Raw genomic sequence first — 22,907 nt, 5'->3', positions numbered from 1 at the left:
TTGAAATTCTTGTGATTGTCATGTGAATCCGATTAGCTTCATGGTAATGAAGATTGCAACTCTATTGTTGTCCAAAAAACACGATTGCAACTTAGTTGTTTACTGAAAAAATGATTGCAACTAGGCACATGGTATACCCTTTATTAGTTTACTCTGTTTTTCTTTGTTGTTTTGAGAGATGTTTTTAGGATAATTATCTATAATTTCAAAAACGAAAACAAATAACATAAATGTTACCTTCCTCGAAAGTTTTCTGAAATCGACATCTGATATGAGAGTGCTACATGATTTAAGTTTTTTTTTTTTTTGGTTCCTTTGTTTACTCTTCTTTTTCATATAAAATTACAAAATACTTTTTAACTGTTTCTTACATATTTCTTAATCAAATTTTATGGTTTCCCCGTAAGATTTATTAGCCACAGCCAGTGGCTTACAATGATAAACGCTGGTGGCTTTGTCGGAAAATCAGAGCCAGAAAGCCACATTGGTTCTTTTGTCGCCTGATAGTTTATTTTTCATTTTTCTGCTTTTTGGCTTTTTGTTTTTTCGTTTTTTGTTTTTTTGTTTTTTTTTTTTTCTTTTTTTTTTTTTTTTTTTAATAACGGATACGTTTTTTAAAGTGCAGTAGCCTAAAGGTGAAATGGAGAATTTCCGTGCCTTACCTTTGTCTTTTGTGGTAGGCTGCTCATAAATCGATTAAACCCCATTGGAAAAGGTAGGAAAAAAAAATGTTTAGAGAAAACTAAATTGAAACTGCAATGAAAATCATGTTTGAGTGAAAATGGCAGCAGTTCACCAACCATCAACATCGATGGTCTTGCTATGAGAGACTTAGTTAAGTACCTAGAGAGTTAAAAAGAGAATTAATTGAAAAACTGAAAAAAAAAAAAAAAAAATTTGAGGGCATTTCATAATTTTACACGGTAAGGATGTGCGGTAAGATCTTTTGGTCGTTTAAATAGAAGTACTCTTGGTTTAAAGGTGATCTTGAGATTGTTGGCGTCATTTTTTGGAACTTAATTATTGTTCAATGTTTGTTAATACTACTTGTTTTTAGAAATATTAACATATGTCTAATACAAATTGTATTTTTTTTTTTTGAATTTTTTTATTATGAAATAGTGTGATATTTTTCATTAAATTGAAGATCAACGGTTGAAATTGAAAAACGAGCGCGATAGAAATCAGATGTAACAAGCAGAGGATACTAGTTGTGATGAAACAAGAGTGCACTTCTTAAGCAATAAATTACTCCAGAGTAATTGATTAATAACTCAGATGCCGTATAAAATAGTAGTTGGGCATTTCTGTAATCTAAATTAATTTCTTTGTAACCAGGCAAATTTCTGGTAAACTTGAGAAACATATCTATTAACAGGACAACAAAAAAAAAAAAAAAAACTCCTTATTTCAAGGAGATGAGAACTATTTGTGATTATGGCTTGAGGAATTGGCATGCATCTTTTTCACAATGGTACTGACAAATCAGTTTAGACTTTTATGATAAGTCATAGTTCTTGCGTTTACTTCACATAAATGTTTTAGCACTAATTCATGTTTATCATCTACTGCATTAAGTGTGACTTTCTCATTTCTAAGTTCTTCATTGTAAGACGCTTTTTTTTTTTTTTTTTTTTTCCCCCAAACCAAAGTAATATTAATATATTTTTTCCAAGAAAAAAAAAGCAATATTAATATAAAAAAATAATAACAATAAGACAAAATTCAAACAGTCTAGAGACCATTTTGGACCGCAGGCCGAAACCCAAAAGCAAGCCCATCCTGAGCTCGTAAGCTTTCGATGTAATTCCTAACCTCTTCCGCTATCATTCGCTGCATCATCGTCACCAAACAAGTCTCCCCCATTTCCACCATACCAACCTCCTGCCTTTTTAAAACGTCATCGTTTCCAACTCTTTCAACCGGCGGCACAGACACCAAACTCTCTCCAGGCGGTGAGAGGGTCAGCGACGTCTGTATCCCCACCAATCCAGCCTTCCCATCGCCGTTATTGTGCACCGGCGAAGCATGCAAGCACTGCCTCTTCATCGCCGGAGCCGGTTCCGACTCCGTCGAATCTCCTGAGATCACCTCCACAACCGATGGAAGTTTCGTTGCCGCGTTCGACTCGGAAGACGGGGATGAAAACTCGGCGGTGCGGCGACGGCGGCGGAGCGTGGAGTTCCAATGGTTCTTGATGGCATTGTCGGTACGGCCGGGGAGGAAACGTGCTATGGTGGCCCATTTGTTACCATGGATAGCATGTGCCTGGACTATGATAGAGTCCTCCGCGGGCGTAAACGGCCTGTGCTGCACCGTCGGGCTGAGCTGGTTGCACCACCTTAGTCTGCAAGACTTGCCGGACCTTCCGGGAATACCGGAGCTAATCAAAGACCAGTTGCGGGGTCCGTGTTGGTCGACGAGCTTGATGAGAGTGGCGTCCTCTTGTGGGCTCCACGATCCTTTCACTCGATCACCACCGTCCATACCTGCCGTCATCATCACCATCTAATTCAAATTTCGATTAGTGTGTGTGTGTGTGTTTGTGTTGGTTCTTGGATTTTTGGGATAATGGATGGGCGGGGGTTGGAGGGGGGGTTTTTTGAAGCGTTTGAAGGAAGGTGGGAGTAGGGGGGTCGTTGAGCATGAACGGCAAAACCGCTGGTTTGTATAACGACTCTTCTCACGCACACAAATATACTCTCTCATTTATGTGTAGTTAATGGTTATAATATCCAGCGCGTTTGTTAATAAAAAAATTATTTTATTTTATTATAGTATTTTGAAAATTGAAGTTGCTAGGGGTTGGAAAGAGAGGGGTTGAGTTTTTTTTTTTTTTTTTTTTTTTTTTTTTTTTTAGAAGTGGGTTGTAACTTCTGGGTTAAGTTGGAGTAACGGCCTTTATTTTTATTTTTTAAACTTAGGAATTGTTTTATAATACTTTTTTTAAACTACCAATATTCTGCCAGTTAAATTCCGTTTTTTTTAAATATATATTTTATTTTTATTTTTTTATGGTTTTTTTTCTTCTTTGATAAAGGAAAAAACGGTTATGGATCCGTTATATGTGATGCAATCTAATCAGCATGAGAAAGGGAGAAGAAGAAAGTAAGTAGGAAATGAGTATTGGCATTGGAGGAATTTTATTATTTTTTAATTAAAATAAAATAAAATAAGTAAAAGAAGTAGGTGGGGTGGGGTGGGCCGGTGAGGTGACACAAGGTGTAACGGCTATCCGTTTATTGGTGGAACGGAAAGGTAGGGTATGAGATGAATATTTAATTGAAGTCTCAAAAAACTCCGAAACAGAAACAACTGAAAAACTACGGGAATCGCGCAGACTCACACTCTGTTGCCCTGTTGGAAGCACCGCTGTCTTTGGCTTCTACACATAACTCTCATCGTCTCTTTTTATTAAAAACGACTGTGTATTTGTTTAGTTTTTTATTTAACATTTTTGGAATTATTATTAAAAAGGAATTTTATATTATTTGTAGTCTATTTAATTAATTACATGTAGTTAATAACGATTGAATATGAATCTTATCTGTGAAAAAACTGTTTATATTTAGAAAGAATATGTTTTTTTTTAAATATATATGTTTTCTTTTTTTTAAATATATATATATATTATAGGTATAAAGATTCAAACTCAAAATTAAAAACTATTCTTTGGAAAACATAATTTGAAAGTTACATTATTGTTTTTTTTTTCTTTTTTTCTTTTTTTCTCATGCACATTTAGGATAAAAATATTTGAATTTGATGGAGAGTGGATTTGCAGAGCTACGTCTTAATTCCTTTCCTCTAAAATGTCCAATGGGCTACTATTACTGGGATTACCGACCCATTCAACTTTCTGGCAAAGGCTCTGCACAACGACAATTGGGCTTTCTGTGAGCAATCTGACAAAGTCCTTCTAATGGCTCTATAAAATAATAGGGCCATTGCAGCGCCACTCCTTTGCGCCAGGGGTTCTGTTATTGTCATTTAGTTTAGCTTCATTTAGATTAAAAAGGAACATCTTTACAAGATTAACGTAAACAATTCAATAGCTTTGCTTTAGGGGCCTTAACATCGTATCACATATGAGTAAGGGTTTTTTTGATAACTAGTCACTTTACAATTGCATTTTAAAAAAATAGTAAATTTTTTTATTTTTTTAAAAACTAACCAATATTTTACCCGTTTGGACTAAAGTACCCTTATCTACAAAAGCTTTCCTTTCTTCTACACAGCCGTTCGTTCGTGGGGGTGGGGTTTATACAAAACTGTTCGTGGGGTTTCTCTAAACTCTTTGCATCTCATCGCCTCTCACTCTCATTTTTTTGTATTTTCTCAGATCTCAAACTAAAATCAGGTAAAAATTTTATCTTTTTTCTTATTAGATGAAAGTAAAGAAATATGTATTTTTTTTGTTTTTTCTCTTTCTATTTTTTCTTGTAAGTTTTATTAGTTTAGGGTTTTTTAAGCTTTTTATTTGATATGGGTATGCAAGAAATTGATTTATGAGATGTTCTATGTGATTTTAAAGATACTTTAGGTGGCATATGGTTTGAAAATGGGAGAAATTTTGTGTAAAACTGAAAAATCGCGAAAAACAGTAAAAACGGAGGAAATTTGGCGAAAAAGATGAATTTCCGCCAATTTCCTCCAGTTTGTCAGTTTTCGCAAATTTCCGCCAATTTTCCGCCAATTTTCCGCCAGTTTTCCGCCATTTTTCCGCCAGTTTTCCATCAGTTTTCCGCCACTTTTCCGCCAGTAGGAAAAAGCTATATTTGGTCCGAAAAAAAAAACAGAATCAACTTTTTTAATACAGTTAATATGTTTGTTTAATATTATTCAAAATTTTATATATTTATTGATTTAGTTTAACGTTATTCATTTAATTTTGTAGTCAAATGGAAGATGATGACATTGTAATTGCGGTTTTATACAATGGAACATTGATACAAAATGATAGTGGTGATTGGGAATATCGAAATGGTAAAAATGTAATGGTTTCCGTCGGCAAGAGATGCACAAAATCAGAGTTAGAGGACTGTGGCATATTTACACTCAAGACCATCGAATTCTTACATGCTAGATTACCATTGACATTCACACAAGATAACATGGAGTTCTTTAGGAAGAAGTATGCATATGAGGTTTACAACAAAGAACTTAGCATATGAGCTGCGTGGTGATGCTTTTTTCTTTCCTTTTTTCATGTTTATAGATGCATATTATTTATTATATTTGACTTTTAATTGTAAATATAATGGTGGCTTATAATGTTCATTTAACAACGATAACAATGTGGTATTGATGTAATGATAAGTAATTGACCTTATAGGAAATGTGTCATGTTTATTTATTAGAATTCCGTTATGCACAAACGCCTTAAGAGCTCAATTGCAAATTTTAAAAAAATTTCCGCTTGTCGGAAATATTTCCTATAGGCCGAAAAATTTTCCTACTGGAGGAAAAATGGAGGAAAAACGTTCCTCCAGTCGGAAATCCCATATGAAGAAAAATTGAAGCCTCTTGATAAATTTCCGCCAGGTGGAAAAATTTTCCTCCAAGCGGAAATAGTTTTCCTCCTGTTGGAAAACATTTCCTCCAAGCGGAAATCGTTGAATAATTTTTACTCCTATTAGAAACTAATTTCTTCGACACTAACTTAAAACAGTAGGCAGGTAACTTAGCAAAATTCTCCTCTGGAGATCCCCTAACACTGTTAAGTGCATACTCTTTACCTCTTCATGCTTTGTTGTAGCTTATATTCACCCCATATTTCTGCAAAAAATCATGTTGAATTTCTTTGGGTTTGTAAACACGTGCAATACCTTCATATTTAGATTTGATACATTGCCCGATAACCCGGCTACTGGCTTGCTTGTGTTCTCGATGCACGATATCTAACGAGCAACTGTGTACATTATCAAAAATTCTCACAACAAATATTTCTCCATTTTTAAATGTGGTTGCACGTAGTCACCATTTACAAGTATTTTTCAAGCATACAACCTCATACCGTTGTGTAGTTGATCGTGTCACCTTGAACTCCTTATTTTCTCGCATGCAATAGATACTCAGTTTATTCTGTAGGTCACGTTTGTTGCGAAATAATTGTCCAACTACTATGCTCTCACAGCCAGTGAACTTTGACGAAAATATGGCCATAGAACCACTTCTGTTGCTCGATGATATGTGGTCACTTGTAGCACGATGAACCCTAACATCATCAACTCCTTCATTGTTCATTTCAGGATGCATATCATTATCATTATCCGGCAACTCATGATCAAAATCTACATCATTATGACCAACATCATCCCCTGCTGCATTGTAATTCTCATCATGATCAATATGATGCAACTGCTCATACTCCTCGTCGTTAGGAAACCGTTCAGCATAGTCACCTCCAACATCAACTCCTTCGTGAATGTTAAATGATGTCCAGGCCCCCCCATGAACATCAACTTGATGTCTAAACTGAGTTTCTTGAACCATAATTTCCTGAGATGTAGCCTGAATTGGTTCAGTACCGGAAGCTTGTGGTAGACGACCGCCAATTGGAGGACAAGAAAAAGAATGAAGATTACTCCCACTATCCGAAGCAAATGCTGTTTGATGAACATTTCTACATACATGTTCAACTTTTGAAATCACCTCAACATACAATGGAGGCCGCATCATTGTCATCCCTCCATTCCTCACTTCTTGAAGAAAGCATTTCATATCCCTATCACATCGTATTTCTGTAGGAACCAACTTTTCTGCACATCGTCCATATATCCATTTTAGCTTTAGCAAATATTCATTTCGATCTATCTCAATAGAATTGAAAATCTCATCCTCTAACTCTGATTTTGTGCATCTCTTGCCGACGGAAACCATTACATTTTTACCATTTCGATATTTCCAATCACCACTATCATTTTGTACCAATGTTCCATTGTATAAAACTGCAATTACAATGTCATCATCTTCCATTTGACTACAAAATTAAATGAATAACGTTAAACTAAATCAATAAATATATAAAATTTTGAATAATATTAAACAAACATATTAACTGTATTAAAAAAGTTGATTCTGTTTTTTTTTTCGGGCCAAATATAGCTTTTTCCTACTGACGGAAAACTGGCGAAAAATTGGCGGAAAACTAGCGGAAAACTGACGGAAAACTGGCGGAAAACTGGCGGAAAATTGGCGGAAATTTGCGAAAACTGACAAACTGGAGGAAATTGGCGGAAATTCATCTTTTTCGCCAAATTTCCTCCGTTTTTACTGTTTTTCGCGATTTTTCAGTTTTACACAAAATGTCTCCCATTTTCAAACCATATGCCACCTAAAGTATCTTTAAAATCACATAGAACATCTCATAAATCAATTTCTTGCATACCCATATCAAATAAAAAGCTTAAAAAACCCTAAACTAATAAAACTTACAAGAAAAAATAGAAAGAGAAAAAACAAAAAAATACATATTTTCTTACTTTCATCTAATAAGAAAAAAGATAAAATTTTTACCTGATTTTAGTTTGAGATCTGAGAAAATACAAAAAAATGAAAATGAGAGGCGATGAGATGCAAAGAGTTTAGAGAAACCCCACGAACAGTTTTGTATAAACTTCACCCCCACGAACGAACGGCTGTGTAGAAGAAAGGAAAGCTTTTGTGTAATTTTCAATTTTATCAAGGGTATTTTTGTCCCAAGGTGGCTAGTTTTAAAAAAAAAAAAATTGCTATTTTTCTAAAATGGAGTTGTAAGGTGGTTATTTATGGAAAAAACCCTATGAGTAATAGGGTACCCAATCTAAAAAGGTTACATCAATTTCTTTTCCTTTTAATTTGCTTTTGGAAACTAATTTATTGAGGAAACCTAGAATGCAAGTAAATAATTTTTTTTTTCTTTTTTGGCGAACATTACAACTCAACTCATTACAATTGGAGAAGGGATGTGACTCAAATATAAGGATTAAACTTTGGATATAGAAGTGTATTTACAATAGGTTTTATTACTAACCATGCCTAAGAATATGGAAATCAAATTAATATAAATGCCAATAAGTTGAAGATGGTCCAAAATTGGATTTGCAAGTAGTTGTTGAGGTGTTCTTCCCTATGAGATGTGAATTCAAATTGACTGCACCGTTATGAATAATTTCCGTTGGGGTAGGAGCCATGTACCATAGTAGCTTTTTTTCTTTTAAATTATATTTTAGAACCATATGCCAAAATTGTTGACTAAAGGTTTTTTCACAGCAATAGTCCGAAATGCACTAAATTGTTTACCAAAAACATTTATTAAATGATATTAAATATATAATTGAAAAATATTTATATAATTTAAATATAAATAAGTCAATCAAACAAATTGAATATTATTATATTATTTATCGTATTATTTTGATAATTCGAGAAAAACATCATTTCAGCTTTTAAGTGGCTATATCTAATAATATTAAAAATCACGGTCTAAACTACTCCTACAACTTTTTATTACTTGTGCATTATCTATTCAAAGAAATGATTTGTTAAAGATTTTTTCATACATTATCCTTTTCCATTTTAATAGCTTGTGAACATAATCTAAAACTCAAAAGCTGGAGGGCCCAATGCCCACAACTTGCAAAGAGTCCAACTGCTCTCTGTTAGACTTAAATATGGTAACTGAAGGCTATCATGATTTCTGGTTATATGAATATATATATATATATATATGTGTGTGTGTGTGTGTGTGTGTGTGTGTGTGTGTGTGTGTGTGTGTGTGAGAGAGAGAGAGAGAGCAAATATAATTATATGGTTTTATTATATAGAAAAATAAAAATTTAATACCGAATATGATTCCGAAAATGTTAGTTTTGCTTAGAGGAGACGTTCTATCATGGACAAATTCACTTTTAAACAAAATATTTTTTTACAAAATGATGTTATATATTAGATTCCCATCTTATAAAGTGAAATTGTTCATTTTTTATAACAAAACTATATAAATATAAATATACTTATATATAAATATAGAATCGTTGATCATTCAATTACCGAAAAAAGGATTAATAATCATTCCATTCCATCAGTCTTTTTCTGGGGGAGGTGGACCAGGTACATACAATGCATTATTCGTTTTTAAGTTTTTTTGTCGTCTCTTTTAGGAGATAAAAGGCTGAAATTGTGGAGAAAGGAAGCAAGTATTTAAAGTAGATCGTCTTATTCAAATCTTCTCTTTATTGGTTTTCTTTTTTTCTTTTTTTTTCTTAGATCCCTTAGAAATCACCATCTCAATGATTTTGATGAAGGTCTAGTTGCTTTCAAAGGTTGCAAAAAGTTGTCTAATAATGAAACTACTCCACTTCTTTACCCACTTGGAAAACCATATGATAATCCGCGAGAATTCGCGAGCCTCTTGCTATATATAAACATATAAATAAATGATCTGTCTTCTAAATTTAGTTTCAAAATAATATCTAAAATCCAATTATACAAATCCAAGCACAATCAACAGAAACCATAAAAGACCTTAATAATGAATGGATTATATTATAGCCATATATATACAATTTGATTTATATAAAAAGATCATTTTTAACATTTAACTTTTTAAATTGAAAATAAATAGATTTATATCATTTAAAATTATCAATTATATATCACATAAAATATATATAATCCAACTGTTTTAAATAATTAAGTTCATTTATTATGTATATATATATATATATTTATTTATATAGTTATAATAATATTTTGACTTTATAAAATCACAATTCAGTTTAAATTAATTTAAGATTCACTTCCAAATTATTTTTTTAACTATATCCTAATTTTATAAAATTAAAATATAGTCATTGCATAATTATTCTATGTGTGTGTGTGTATATATATATATATATATATATAATTGCAAAGGAGAAAACTGGATTTGACTACATAGAAAATGATAAGTGAAATTAATGAATATATTTATTAGGAGAAATGAGAAGGCAAGAAGAACCTCTGCCTCTTGCTTCTAATGCGACAATTTGATGGTACAGAAGAAGAAGCAATTTTAGTCAAAACTAATTTAAGAGACTGTTTGAGAGAATTTATGCAAATAGCCTCTTTATCATCAGTATCCTTGTTCGAAGAAAGGACCAGAACACTTTTAATCCTTCCACCAACACTGGCTACCTCTGCTCTAACTGCACTCAGTTTTAGCCCTTTCAGCACTTGAATCAGCTCTGAGAACAATTCTGGCCTGTCCTCACAGCAAACAGATACTCTTATATACGTATTATTGTTATTACTATTATTGCTTTTGCTGACTGAGAGGTTCACATCTTGGCCTTCGGAAAGCTCATCAGTGCTACTCTCAATGGCCACTTCATCAACTTCTGTTGGAACTATGATGGCTTTGCTTACTTCCATGGCTTTTCGCTTAAGATCTTTCACTTGATCAATCACACTCCCTAGCAAGGCTGCCTTGTCCATCTGCATATATAATGGAAGATTGATCCATCTACATGTTTTTATTATACATGTAAAATTGTTATCTATCGTTGCCCAACTTATGCTGGACACCTGGCGCATGATGCCTGATGCCTTATCACTGATGACATGTAATTCGATATCATGCATATATTATATACATATATATATGTATATAGACACGATCCATCTTTACTGTGTGTGGTCTCCTAGATTATGGTAGCCAACGGTAACCTATTACTAGTAATAAGGTGTCTATTATTAATAGTAAGGTATCTAGGTTTCATCCTACGCTTAGAAGAAAATTATATATTATATAGGTATAATTTTTTTATTTTTGGCAAGGCCCCTAGCTAATAAAGTCTTTGTAGTGTTTTCAAGCTTTAACTACTCTACATTTTTTTCTTGTAACAAACAGAAATTGATGATATTTATGTTATGGCATTTCTGTGATTATATTAAAAAAGGATTTCTAAAATGGGTATGAAAGAGGATGTGCGAGCCAGCTGAATCTGATACATTATCCTAGCTGAAACCCATGTTTGGATTTTATATATATTCACCCAGGAAATGTGTACAGCTTAAAAATTTGATCTGTGTGATATTTACATATATAGGTATATATATATATATATATATAAGCTACAAGCCAAAATCTACCAGTCACCAGATTTGTATTTTGAGAGAAAGCTGAGTTACCTTGTCAGACTTGGGAATTAGTTTCCTAAGAGTTGAAAGCTGTGCATTAATCCTATCCCTGCGTCTCTTTTCTGCTTGGCTGTGGCTCTTGGAAGCAGCAGCAGCTCTATCTTCGGCAATCCTTTCGAACGGTATCGAACCGGACGACGTCGTCGAAGGAAACCCAGAGAACTGGAAAGTCGAAGAGGTTGAGGCATGAGGAGAAAGCGACCATGGAAGTAGAAAGGAGGACTCGGTAGAGGTAGCAGTGGTACTACTGCTTATAGTTGCAGATTTGTACCGAGAAGAATTTGCTGGTTCAGACCAATTAGGATGATAAACATTCTCCATATTATTACTTCTTTCCTGAGGAAAAAAAAAACAAAAAACTAGAGAGAAATTAAATACAAAGCATTGGATTTGTAAATATCTGAGTTCCAATTCTCTTTGCTTTTTATCCCACATCAAGGAGGTATAGGTCACTGTTTGTTGCACTGATAATGTGTGATCTTAACATTTGATGGTGATTGGTGTGATATCCACAAAAAATAAAATAAAATAAAATGATATGATAAATAAAGTACCTTTTAAAAATTTTTTTGTCAAAATGAACAATTTTGCTTGGATCATCCACCTGTCAAATCGAAAAATTGGAAAATCTTTTTGATAAACTTAGCAACCAAGTGAGCCTTAAGAGGCTTAGTAAGGGCAACTTTGGCAATAAAAAATATAGAGATTGTGCTTCGCCAGAGCATTAATGGTGATGCTTACTAAAAATTGGACAAAAAATGAAATAGTCACATGGAAGAAGCTAAAGTACTTCCTTTGTATAGTAGCTAGATGCTGTTCATGCAACATTGACCCCCACAAGTACTATTTTATTTTTTTTATTTTTTTTTAAGTATTAAAACTATGTTTGAATTTGTGATGATTTTTCTTAGATGTATCTCAATCCTTATCTAGAGAATACTTTTTCACTTTTGGGGGTGAAAAATATTTCAAATTCTTAATATAATTTAGTTTATTATATATAGTATTTAGAACTACAATTTGATCGAACTGGCGGAAATCTTCCGTATATGTTCTTTGACCCTGGACATATCCTTCGCTATGGGATGCACCTTTACTGTCTTTTGTTTTAATTATTTGGGTTTTAGAATGAATTAAAATTCAAAAAATGGGTATTAACGAAAATATTATGAATTTAAAATACAAAAATATTAAAAATTATTGAAGATTAATAAAATTTTATAAAAAAATTGAAAGAAATTGATATAAATTTATTTTAAAAATAAAAATTTTTAGTGAAATTTTAAAATTAAATTGTTTAATTAATTAATTATCAAATTAATTATAAAAATTATAAAAATAATGATTAAATTTTATATATTTTCTAATAATGATGTATATTAAGTATAAATAGTTATAAATATATTAGTATAGATAAAAATATATATATATATTTGATAAAATTATTTATTAATTAAGATACATAAAACAATTACTACATTTGGAAGCATTTTCCAAACAAATATTTTTTATGAAATTTTTTAACAAATAATTAAAAAATAAAATTTTTTATTGAAATTTTAATATCAACTTAATTAATTAATTAATTATCAAATTGATTATAAAAATTATAAAATATTGATTAAATTTTATTTTTTTTAATAATGATGTATAATAAATGTAAATAGTTATAAATATATTATTATAGATAAAAAAATTTTTAAAAAATATATATTTGATAAAAATATTTATTAATTAAGATACATAAAACAATTATTACAATTGGAAGTATTTCCCATACAAATGTTTTTGATAAAAATTTTTAACAAATAATTAAAACTCTTCACTATTATATACATTCCAAATAACCTTTTTATCTATATAAAATTATTTAATGCTATCAAATCAATATTTATCTCTCCTACTTAAGCTCCCAACAAGTTTTTCCCTCCTCAAGCCCAATTATATTTGATTACCAATTTTGCACCTAAATTAAAAATCAGCCTTAAAAAGCATTACATTTTTTTATATAGAAAAAGGACTACAATTTTTTTTTTTTTTAGAACAACTAAAATGTTAAGCAATGATTATAATTAAATGGTTCATACTATACTAAATTTTTTTGGGAAAAAGAAAAGAGACTGCACTAAAATATTTTACTCTTGTACTCCTTGAAAATTAAACTCTATATTATCAAATAGAATTTTAAACTTAGCATGTAAAGTTTGGGGTACTAAATCTTCAAATTTAACATTTACTCTCGTTATATCCATGATATCCACAAATGTAATAAACAATGGCCACAGTTTCAAATTAAAAAAATTTATCATATTTGAGCTTAGTTTTTTTTTCCCACCTTAAAAAATTTTTAATTTGGTGCCTGATTGGGAGAAAAAAAAAAAAAACAAAAAAAAAGGTCTATTTACATTGTAGTTTCATTTTCTAATTTAATAATATGAAGTTTTTTTTAAAAGGTTTCTACACATTATGTTTTACATATAAGGTCCAGATTAATTATATAATATATGATCATATGGATAAGTCCGTAGAAGACATAATCATAGATTCTCATAATTAATGACTTGTCTCACAGTTGTTAAATAAAGTTAAGCACTTTATTTATATTGTAATATTTTATTAAATAACCTGTCTTGGTTATTATAATATATTGAAATGAATTATAGTCATTCTGAGATGATCATGAGAGATTTAATTACGGATTAATTTATGTGAAAGGAATTAAATCTCATACAATATTTGATATGTTATTTTTTTTAATCATGAATATATTATAAATAGATAATTAAGTGACTATGGCTTTTTGAGTTATCAATAAACGAGGTCTATAATGAACGGCCAATATCTTGATAATTTGAAAATTATGATTTTTGTTATTACCAAGTATTTATGAACTGTGCAAAATGAAATTTGTATAAATATTCTCTTAACATGTTTCGATACTCGCATATTGAAAATCACTGGCCAGTACATTAGATCCGTTAGAGAAACTAATAAGTCAAGAGAATAAATAATTAATTGATTTATAGAAATTATTATCAATTAATTATTGATATTTTATAAAGGAAAAATACATTTACTATAAATATTATTAATCTTGGAGTTTAAATATGGGTTTTTAATGAAGTAGCATTGGATTATATCAATGTCCTAGACCTGCTCAAAGCACATTGTTGGATTTATACTCTTGGAATAAGCTAAGCCATTGATCAGGAACTTTGATTAATGATGAGTTATAGAATCCCCAAACTAGCTCATTAAATGACAGAGTCTATTTAACTGGTTATTAAGATACAAGAATGAGCTCATTAATTAGGCCCAAAGTGTTATGAAACCCTAAGAGGATTAGGGTTAGTAGTCTATAAATACACTTCTTACAAGCTTTCAGTTACATAAGTTTTTACGTATTATTTTCTAAAAAATAAGAATCTCAGTAGAAAATCAAATATCTTGAGAGAAAAACAGAAACTGTAAGGTTTCAGAGTGTTCAAATTAACTTTTTTATTTTTTTTGTGATCAGATGCTCCCACACTTAGATGTGTTATGTAGAAAATAGTTTGGAAGGTCTTGTAAATTCAAGAAAATATTTTCTACACTATTACAGGTTAGTAATGAATGATGAAAATATATCTATCACATATTATATTCAACTGTGCAATTCTTAACTTCTGCAGTATGATTCGAACAAAAGGATGTATAATAGTTTTCTATTAAGACATTTTTGATCTAAGAATTCTTATATATGGGGTGAATGATTCATTTACCAATGTGTTTAACCAAGGTACTTGACAAATCATCTCAATTAGATAAATCGTTTATGCATAAGTAAATGGTTAGTAAAATTAATAATTTAAAAGAGGTTAGATCTCATTCTAGTTATCTATCATTAGATTATCTTCATCTAACTATTATAATGATTTGTCTAAAACTTAATACTAAGAACGGTCCTCTTATATATGTTTGGACAATTGTGTTTTAATACCCTTGATTTTGTTGATTTAGCAATTTAGGCGTTAAACTTTTAAAAGCAGCAATTTAAATCATCAATTTACAATATATTATAATTTGGATCATGTTTGACTTTTGATTAATAGGGGTGTTATTGGTATCTCATGTGAGTTGCAAAGGTATAAAAATGCATTTTAGTACTTTATAGTTTGAAATTTAATACAATATTTCAATACTACTTGTGATACTTGTTCATGAGATATTCATTAAATGTTGCTAATTGAAAGTAAAATAAAATTGAAGTTGCTACACAAGGCCTAAATTACAACTTTTAAAAATTAAGGATGTAAAATACAAAAATATTGTGAAAGCCAAAAACACTAAAAAAAATGAATGGATCTTGTAGGATTTCCGAGAAATTCTTCGGGCCCTTTCTATTTTATTAGTAAAGAGATTTTCTTGCTTCTTTAGTAAGCACATGTTTAGGTTCGGACTTGGTGGAAAAAATAAAACGGAGCACCTAAAAATTATATTTTCACATACTATGGACAATAATTGGACTAGACGGATGTTCTAGGGTTCCTTGATAGTTGAAGCAGGAATCAATTTGATTCCACTATACTTATTAGGTTAGGTAGGTCAGATTAGATTTAAAAAGTATCATTTTTTTCCAGTTCATTAAATCACAAATATATATATAGAAAAATTCTATGGTGAGGATTACACCTAAGCCGATGCTTTATAAAAAAAAATATATACTTTTATTGTGTATGTGTACACAACAAAATCGATATTTTTTTTTTCAAAAAATATCGATTTATTGTGTATGTGTACACAACAAAATTAATATTTTTTTTTTTAAAAAACATCGATTTAGATGTGCTCCGTATGCAAACCGATCTACATAGTAAAACTATTATATATATATATATATATATGTGTGTATATATTAACTGATGGTATTTGGATGGTTGAATCTTGACTTAGAATTGTAGGCGTACCAAGTGTCAATATTGATAGCGGGATTCGAGTACACTTACAATCGCTCTAATGTCCGTAAAATTATGATGATGTCTAGCTAATGGGTTCGTTGTTAAAATTACCAGTACATCTAATAGTCAAGATACATATGTTTGACTGGCTTGGGTTAGTAGAACACTTTTTTGGTGGGATGGGACATTTGCTTGATATATAAGGAGTTTGATTTCTTTTAAAGAGTATAGTAAAGAGGAACCGCTGAGATGGGGCACAATTTCAAGTGGAGATGTAGCCACTATATTAGAGATGGCCTATATGTTGATGACACCAATTTAATTAAGGCACGTGGAAAGGATGACGATCTTTTTAATTTTTTTAAAGATGAAATTTAGAAATTGAAGCAAGCTATTAGCTACATTGGTAGAAAGAAAGGCAGCAAGGAAGAGGAAAACCACTAAAGGAGGGCTCATTTCATTGATAACTAGGTACTTTTTCTTAGCATATAGCGAGAGAAATTATAACATGGCAAATCATGTATTCAAGGCTGTCATTCATCCTACTGAATTTTTTATTTTCGTTATGGGATTTTCTATGTAAAATCATGTGTATAATAAAATCTATAATATTGGATCATAAAATGAATAATATTTCAAAATTTAAAATGTTATTTATTTTATGAATAATGTTATCATTTTATAAACTATGTGATATAATTTATAATCCAAAGTTATCGGTCTTCAACTATATATCCTGGTTTATTGTAAAAAAAAAAAAAAAAATTTAAATTATTAATTAAGGCATCACTCCTAGCATATGTTACATTAATATATTTTTCAACATAATTTGGAACATAATTTTCAAAAAAATATGACTAATATAACATACATATATATACACCAGTAATATCTAATCAGCCTAATAATTTTATCATTATAACTTTCTTTGTAAATTTTTGAATAATTTAAAAATTAAAAATTTTAAAATATTTTATAACTTTTATGGTTCATATGAGATTTATTTTATCCAATTGTAATAGTTCAATAAATTTATATTCAGAACTTTTTAGGCCAATAAGGTAAATATGAAGTTGAAAAAAAATAAAAAATAAAAATCACATGTTTTGGTTTTTTTTGAAAAGAACCTGCCTTAGCATTAAAAGCAAAAGGGTGTTAAAAATCTCTAGTCAAGATGAAGATTTAATGTATAGATCGTGTCTCAAAGGGCTACGATTGCAATATCGTGAGAGCGTGTGATGGTTCTGAGCAAGAAGATCTCCATCTCCCACGTCGACATAAGCAAGTTTGGCAAGCCAACTAAGGTTTGTGAGTTTCGATGCAATTGATATGTGGGCCTTGCCACATTATATACATACTCAATTCCCATCGTACCCATTTCTTTTTTTTTCTTCTTTTTTTTATTATTTTTTTTTAAGATTCTATTAAAAATTAAAATTTAATTATTAATTAAATATAAATTTAATGAAAAATTAAAATTCTAGATGAAGTAAATTTTATAAAAAGAACAGAATAATTGTAAAAAAATTTTGGCATTTAAAATAACATAAAAATTGAAAAAAGAAAGTTACGAGAGTAAACCTCATCAAATCAATTTAATAGAAGTTAATTTTCTCTCTCTGTATATATGCTGTATGTTTCTTATCCTGAATCTTTGATTTAAGTGAGTTAAAGATTGTTAGATTGTAAAAATTTAATTATTAAATAACATAATAATTACTATTTAAGTACAAGTTTAAAATTTTAAATGAAATATGGTAATCATTTATCAAGTAATCATCCATTATTCATTAAAATCAAAAAAGAAATCCTTGACTAGAAACTTATTTTATATATATATATATATATATATTAGCAAGCATATAAATACCTACTTGATAATATATATATATATATATATATATATGTGTGTGTGTGTGTGTGTGTGTAATTGGTAATAAAGCCTTTTCTACAATATAGACAAATGGCTGAGAATTGAAGATGGGGTGGGGGATAAGCCACGTTTTTGAACAAACTTTCCCATCTCATATTTTTCTTTTCGTTTCTTCAATACGTTTTGCTCTCTTCACACTCTTATACATTCTTAGCTGGTATTGCTAATCTTGGGACAAAAGAATTTGAAATAGAAAATGAGTATTGTCCTTGATTTCATGTACTCAAATCCTTTACACCTTACAGGTTTTGTTTCTGCCCTAATTTACGACAAGTTGAACCCCAAAGAGGGCCTTCGTTTTTCAATGCTTTTAGCGGCTTGATTTGTCGATTTCCGCACAGCATTTTCTCGGGACACAAACAAACAAGAATGATTCAATAAGGAATGACCAGCACGGTCATTAAGTAGGGCCCAAACTTTACTCAAAAAAAGAAAAAAAAAGAAATGTTAATCGCCATAAAGAGAGAGACTTTAAAGGTTTGATACGACCTCTGATCAACCACTCACTTTGCAAATTTTCCATTTTCTCTAAAAACAATTTTTTAAAAAAAAAAGAAGAAAAGAAAGAAATTGTGTGGTGTTTATGAAAGCCGTATTTTCTTCTTCCTCTAGTTTTTTCTTACTGCACTCCAAACATAGAAAAATGCAGCTTTTCTGGGTCCCCCTAAATATTTGCTTTCAAGATTTGCAGTAAAATTATTTCGTCGGCAAGACCCACATTGAAAATGTGCCAAAGCTCCAAGATTTATATAATCCATTGAATAAGGCCACATTATTGTTCAAGCCCTTAATTGGGGAAAAGTTGTCAGACATTTGTTCTTGGCAACTTTAATTTGGAGATGGTGGCAAAGTAGAAGAGGCAAAAAGATTGGATATAAAAATAAATAAATAAATAACAAAAAACTTATATATATATGGTAATAAATTTATGGGCTTTGGATAAAACTTGGCAGACATCTTATGCTGGCTCATTTTTCATGTACATTATTCGATGTGATCTCCAACTAGGGAACGTACACTTGCCCCGATAGAAACACTATTTGCTCATAATAGCCTATTATTTTACTCGCATAAAAAGGAAAGAAAAAGAAAGGCAATGATAATTTTGTACCTTCCATTTTCAACTTTTTTTGACCAGGAATCAAGGAAAAGCAGTTTTTAAGCATTAGAATATAACCTTTTATCATTTCCATTTCACTTCCATCAAGTATACAAAGCGTAAATGGTGAAGACTAATACAAATCTTGATTAAGCAAACCTTTGTACACTACCTTTGTATATCTTGGCTGAAATGAGATTTAAAATCTCTAGTGTTGCAGAAGACGAGCATTGAAGTATCCAAAAATGTAGATAATTGATATTATAAATAATATTACATGGATACATTTAGAAAGTGGGTCGTCCAAAACTGCGAAAACAGCACTGCAGTTCATGTTAGTATTCATTAAAATGGATGGCACCAACTTTCCACACAAGGTATGTTGTAGCAAACATCACTGTACTGATAAAGACAAATGAGAAGACGATGAAAAACAAATCAGCACCCCCTGGGAACTCAAAAGTGAAGCCTTGCTTTGGCAGTCCTCGCTTACTGTCATCAAACATATTCCCAGGTGCTTCCGGAAGTCCCTTTTTCTTCCCACGATCACTTTCTCTCAGAGCATCTAATACTTTGCTTCCCATATCTGATTTAGAAGGCTTGGACTCGGTATAACGACTGAGAACCCGAGCTGCTCTTAGTTTCTCCCTCGCTGTTAATGGAGATTTTTTTGGTTTGGATTCATTGTTAGGAGATGAAGTTTTTTCTTCCTGGTCAGAAGAAACCACTGAGCCATTAGAAGCCTCTGTGGTTTGAGGTCCTGACTCATGAGGGGCACTAATTTGGACCCGACTATTTTCAGCTGAAAGGGGTATTTCAGCATTTCCAGAGCTCTTGTCACTGGTTTCTGTGGTAAGCCTATCACTATCTGCAACTGAAAGACAAAAACTCCATCTTTTGTCTTTTGCAAGTTTTCTTGTCCCAGTTGCTCCCAAGAAGGGCCTGACTTGGCTGACCTTTGGAATTGAAGCTCCAGCTGAAGATTTTGACAAATTCTGGTACTCGGCTCTCAACTTGTAATGAAGAAACACTAGTAAATTATCAAAGGAACAGCAGTCGGAAGATAAATTTAGGTCATGCTATATACAAAATTATAATACCTAGTTTCATTGTTTCATTATGAATATGAACATCTAAGCAATCAGCTCCGAGAAAATATATATATATATATATATATATAAAATTTAAATAAAAAAAAATCATTAGTCAAATTTTGCTAATAGTTCATACAAAAAGATTTGCAAGGAAGGATGTAGGAATGGAAAAGATGGAGTCTCTGTGTAAAGCTTCCCAATTCAAAAAAACAGTCACTGTAATGATAGCAAACAACAGAGATATAGATAGATGTAGAATGGGTGGATATCTTTCTTCAACAAGCATGACAGAAAAGCTCTAGCAAAAACATAATGGATCAATGGATTTTACTATTAAGATTTATACAGAGACTGTTTAGCAAGTTAGCAACTAAATTGTTCTACAGGTCAACTTCAGGGTGAAGATGACATCATTACAAGGGTACTTGATATTATACCATCTTAAATTTTCAGTTGCATAAAAATGAGAAACCACTATAATAACTTTTGGCTAAATTTAGGCTATGTACATGGCCAAGATGATTCGAATAAATAAAGAGAAATATTGTTCAGCAGCATAACTAATTCAAATAACAGTTACCACTTCTAAGATTAAAGAGCCTTCAATCTACATGCACGTGATATTTGACAACCTTAGAAAATCTTTTAATATTTTAAATGAATTAATATTGCAAATTACAATGAACCAATAACTTCGTTTCTCGCTTGTCCTGCGGGACTCACTCTCCTGGTTAGCCCCTCAAACTTGCTAATCAGGTTTCTCATAGATTAAGGGCATAACTTTTTTGTCTGGTAATGAAACAGGGATTCACTTTGATTATCGTAGACACCGCTAAACAACTTGGACAGGCACCCAAAAAATATCCCATTGGCCTAAAACTTTATGTTATTTATCTGAAACACATACTGAATATCGTGATTTATCTATACAGCCTGCCCATCAACAAATGAAGTCCATGCACGACCAAAATTGCAAATGAATTCTATCAGTAGAAGCAAAGCTCATTTATAAATAAATATCTGTGCAATCACAGTAGGAAAAGCAAAAAATAAAAAAAAAAACCCTTACTCTTCTTTAGCTATATTATATTAAATTATCACTGATCTTAAAAACTTAAGCTCTTAGGATCAACTATACTATATTAAATTAACACTAATCTTAAAAGCGCTTAAACCGTTAGTATGTTAATTTATTATGTATATCATCAAGCTGGTGTCTAACATTCTCTCACTTGTAGGACCAAACTCACTTGCAGGTTTAAATTGGTGGTAATAAGACAGTAGTGGGATTTAAGCCTAAATTTTTAAGATTTTGACCTCTGATACCATATTAAATTACCAAAAACTTAAATTGTTAGAATATGAGTCTATTATATATATCATCAAGCTCGTGTACCATACATCATTGACAGTCCCAATGAACTTTACATCATTTTGTAAGCTTGAAAAATAAAGGAAACTTTATTTAACCTTACTTCAGTTCAAGAACAATAACACAAAATTTGTAGTGTGACACATGCTTATTTGAAACTCCTTCCCTTCTTCCTAGTTTTGACTGATTTGAAAACAATATTAATATAGCAATTATCAATATGAGCTCCTAATTTTAGCATCTACGGTGATAAATTTCTTGTTAATACAGAAAAGCTAATCAATCACAATTTACAACCAATTGGGTGGCTACTCTTGCTGTTCTTCACCATTTAGCAACAAGTTTTGTATCTTTTTTTCTTTTTGAACTCTTCCACCATCCAATTCAAACCATGAAGCAAAAATTACCCAGAAAACCAGTGCTCACTCCAACCCAAGAATATATTGTAAATTACTAAATATTATTCTAATGTACATACCAAGTTGAAAACCTCTTAAAACAAAAACAGCAAAGTTTTGACAACAACAGAACTCAAAATGAAGTATTTTCCATGTTAATAAACCCAGAAAGAAATGCAATATATTGAATAAATAAATAATTTAATCAGTTCACCATAGACAGCTCCTACCCGCAACCAAAAAATAAAAAAAGAGAAGAAAAAGAAAATCGTAAAACGCAAAGGAAGAGAAATAAGGAGCACAAGGGTTACCGTAGAACTGAAACCCACTGCGGAGTTGAAAGAAACTGCCATTTATTTTTATTTTTATTTTTAATGGTGGTTTAAGGCCAAACCATTAAGAGAGAGAGAGAGAGAGAGAGAGAGAGAGAGAGAGCTCTGTTTCAGTGCTGCTCTGTGTGGAAATAAGATGGGTGGCTGGTAATCCGGTGAATGGATCACAATTTGGTGGCATCACAGCTCATTCCAGCGCGTGTTTGACACGACGTTTATTTATTGGTTTTAATTTTTTGTTTTGAATTTTAGCCGGGTTCAAATGCTGGTTAATTATTGTTATTATTTTCGCTAAGAAAATTACAAATATTTTCTTCCTTCTTTTTAAAAGATATTTAAGAAACACATTATTTTTTAACTAAAGGAAAAAGAAAACGCAGCTTGAAACAAATCAAAAATCATTAATATCCATCAAGGTATTAAAAGGCATAAGGCATGATAAAACAGTAAGATCAAGCTTCAAGTTTATAAGTTTAAGTGTGTTTAAGTGAAGCCTAAATCTAATAAAACATTTTATTATTTTTATTATTGTTTTAATTATATAAAAATACATAATCTATATCATTATAGAACACGCAA

General features: G+C 31.0%; 3 protein-coding genes and 1 long non-coding RNA gene across 4 annotated transcripts; 1 reads left to right on the top strand and 3 right to left on the bottom strand.

Annotated features, from left to right (window-relative positions):
- Positions 1–1,122: 1,122 nt before the first annotated feature.
- On the bottom strand, positions 1,123–2,814 carry LOC107404541 (transcription factor MYB77). Its single transcript, XM_016011494.4, has one exon. It carries the CDS (start codon positions 2,506–2,508, stop codon positions 1,735–1,737), a length of 774 nt encoding a protein of 257 aa, XP_015866980.2. The 5' UTR covers positions 2,509–2,814; the 3' UTR covers positions 1,123–1,734.
- Positions 2,815–4,152: 1,338 nt separating this feature from the next.
- On the top strand, positions 4,153–5,235 carry LOC132805135 (uncharacterized). The gene is made up of 2 exons (XR_009640503.1): positions 4,153–4,360; positions 4,898–5,235. It is a non-coding gene; the product is annotated as an uncharacterized LOC132805135 (long non-coding RNA).
- A 4,691-nt stretch (positions 5,236–9,926) lies between these two features.
- Positions 9,927–11,625, bottom strand: LOC107404577 (transcription factor bHLH51). The gene is made up of 2 exons (XM_016011540.4): positions 11,155–11,625; positions 9,927–10,458 (listed from the first exon to the last, which is right to left on the bottom strand). Exons 1-2 carry the CDS (start codon positions 11,596–11,598, stop codon positions 9,955–9,957), a joined length of 948 nt encoding a protein of 315 aa, XP_015867026.3. The 5' UTR covers positions 11,599–11,625; the 3' UTR covers positions 9,927–9,954.
- Positions 11,626–19,362: 7,737 nt separating this feature from the next.
- On the bottom strand, positions 19,363–22,471 carry LOC107404568 (uncharacterized). Its single transcript, XM_016011528.4, has 2 exons — positions 22,308–22,471; positions 19,363–20,145 (listed from the first exon to the last, which is right to left on the bottom strand). Exons 1-2 carry the CDS (start codon positions 22,347–22,349, stop codon positions 19,468–19,470), a joined length of 720 nt encoding a protein of 239 aa, XP_015867014.2. The 5' UTR covers positions 22,350–22,471; the 3' UTR covers positions 19,363–19,467.
- Between the last annotated feature and the right edge of the window lie 436 nt (positions 22,472–22,907).

Source organism: Ziziphus jujuba, chromosome 8 (assembly GCF_031755915.1).
Source record: "Ziziphus jujuba cultivar Dongzao chromosome 8, ASM3175591v1".
In the NCBI taxonomy this organism is placed as follows: Eukaryota; Viridiplantae; Streptophyta; class Magnoliopsida; order Rosales; family Rhamnaceae; genus Ziziphus; species Ziziphus jujuba.
Note: the sequence above shows the minus strand (reverse complement) of the source record. Positions and strands in the feature narration are given on the sequence as shown.

Coding starts and splice junctions, on each gene's coding strand:
- LOC107404568 (XM_016011528.4), bottom strand. CDS start 22,349: ATGGCAGTTTCTTTCAACTCCGCAGTGGGTTTCAGTTCTACG. Junction 20,146..22,307: donor CAGTGGGTTTCAGTTCTACG/GTAACCCTTGTG, acceptor CTTCATTACAAG/TTGAGAGCCGAGTACCAGAA.
- LOC107404541 (XM_016011494.4), bottom strand. CDS start 2,508: ATGGTGATGATGACGGCAGGTATGGACGGTGGTGATCGAGTGAAAGGA.
- LOC107404577 (XM_016011540.4), bottom strand. CDS start 11,598: ATGTGGGATAAAAAGCAAAGAGAATTGGAACTCAGATATTTACAAATC. Junction 10,459..11,154: donor TAATTCCCAAGTCTGACAAG/GTAACTCAGCTT, acceptor TTATATATGCAG/ATGGACAAGGCAGCCTTGCT.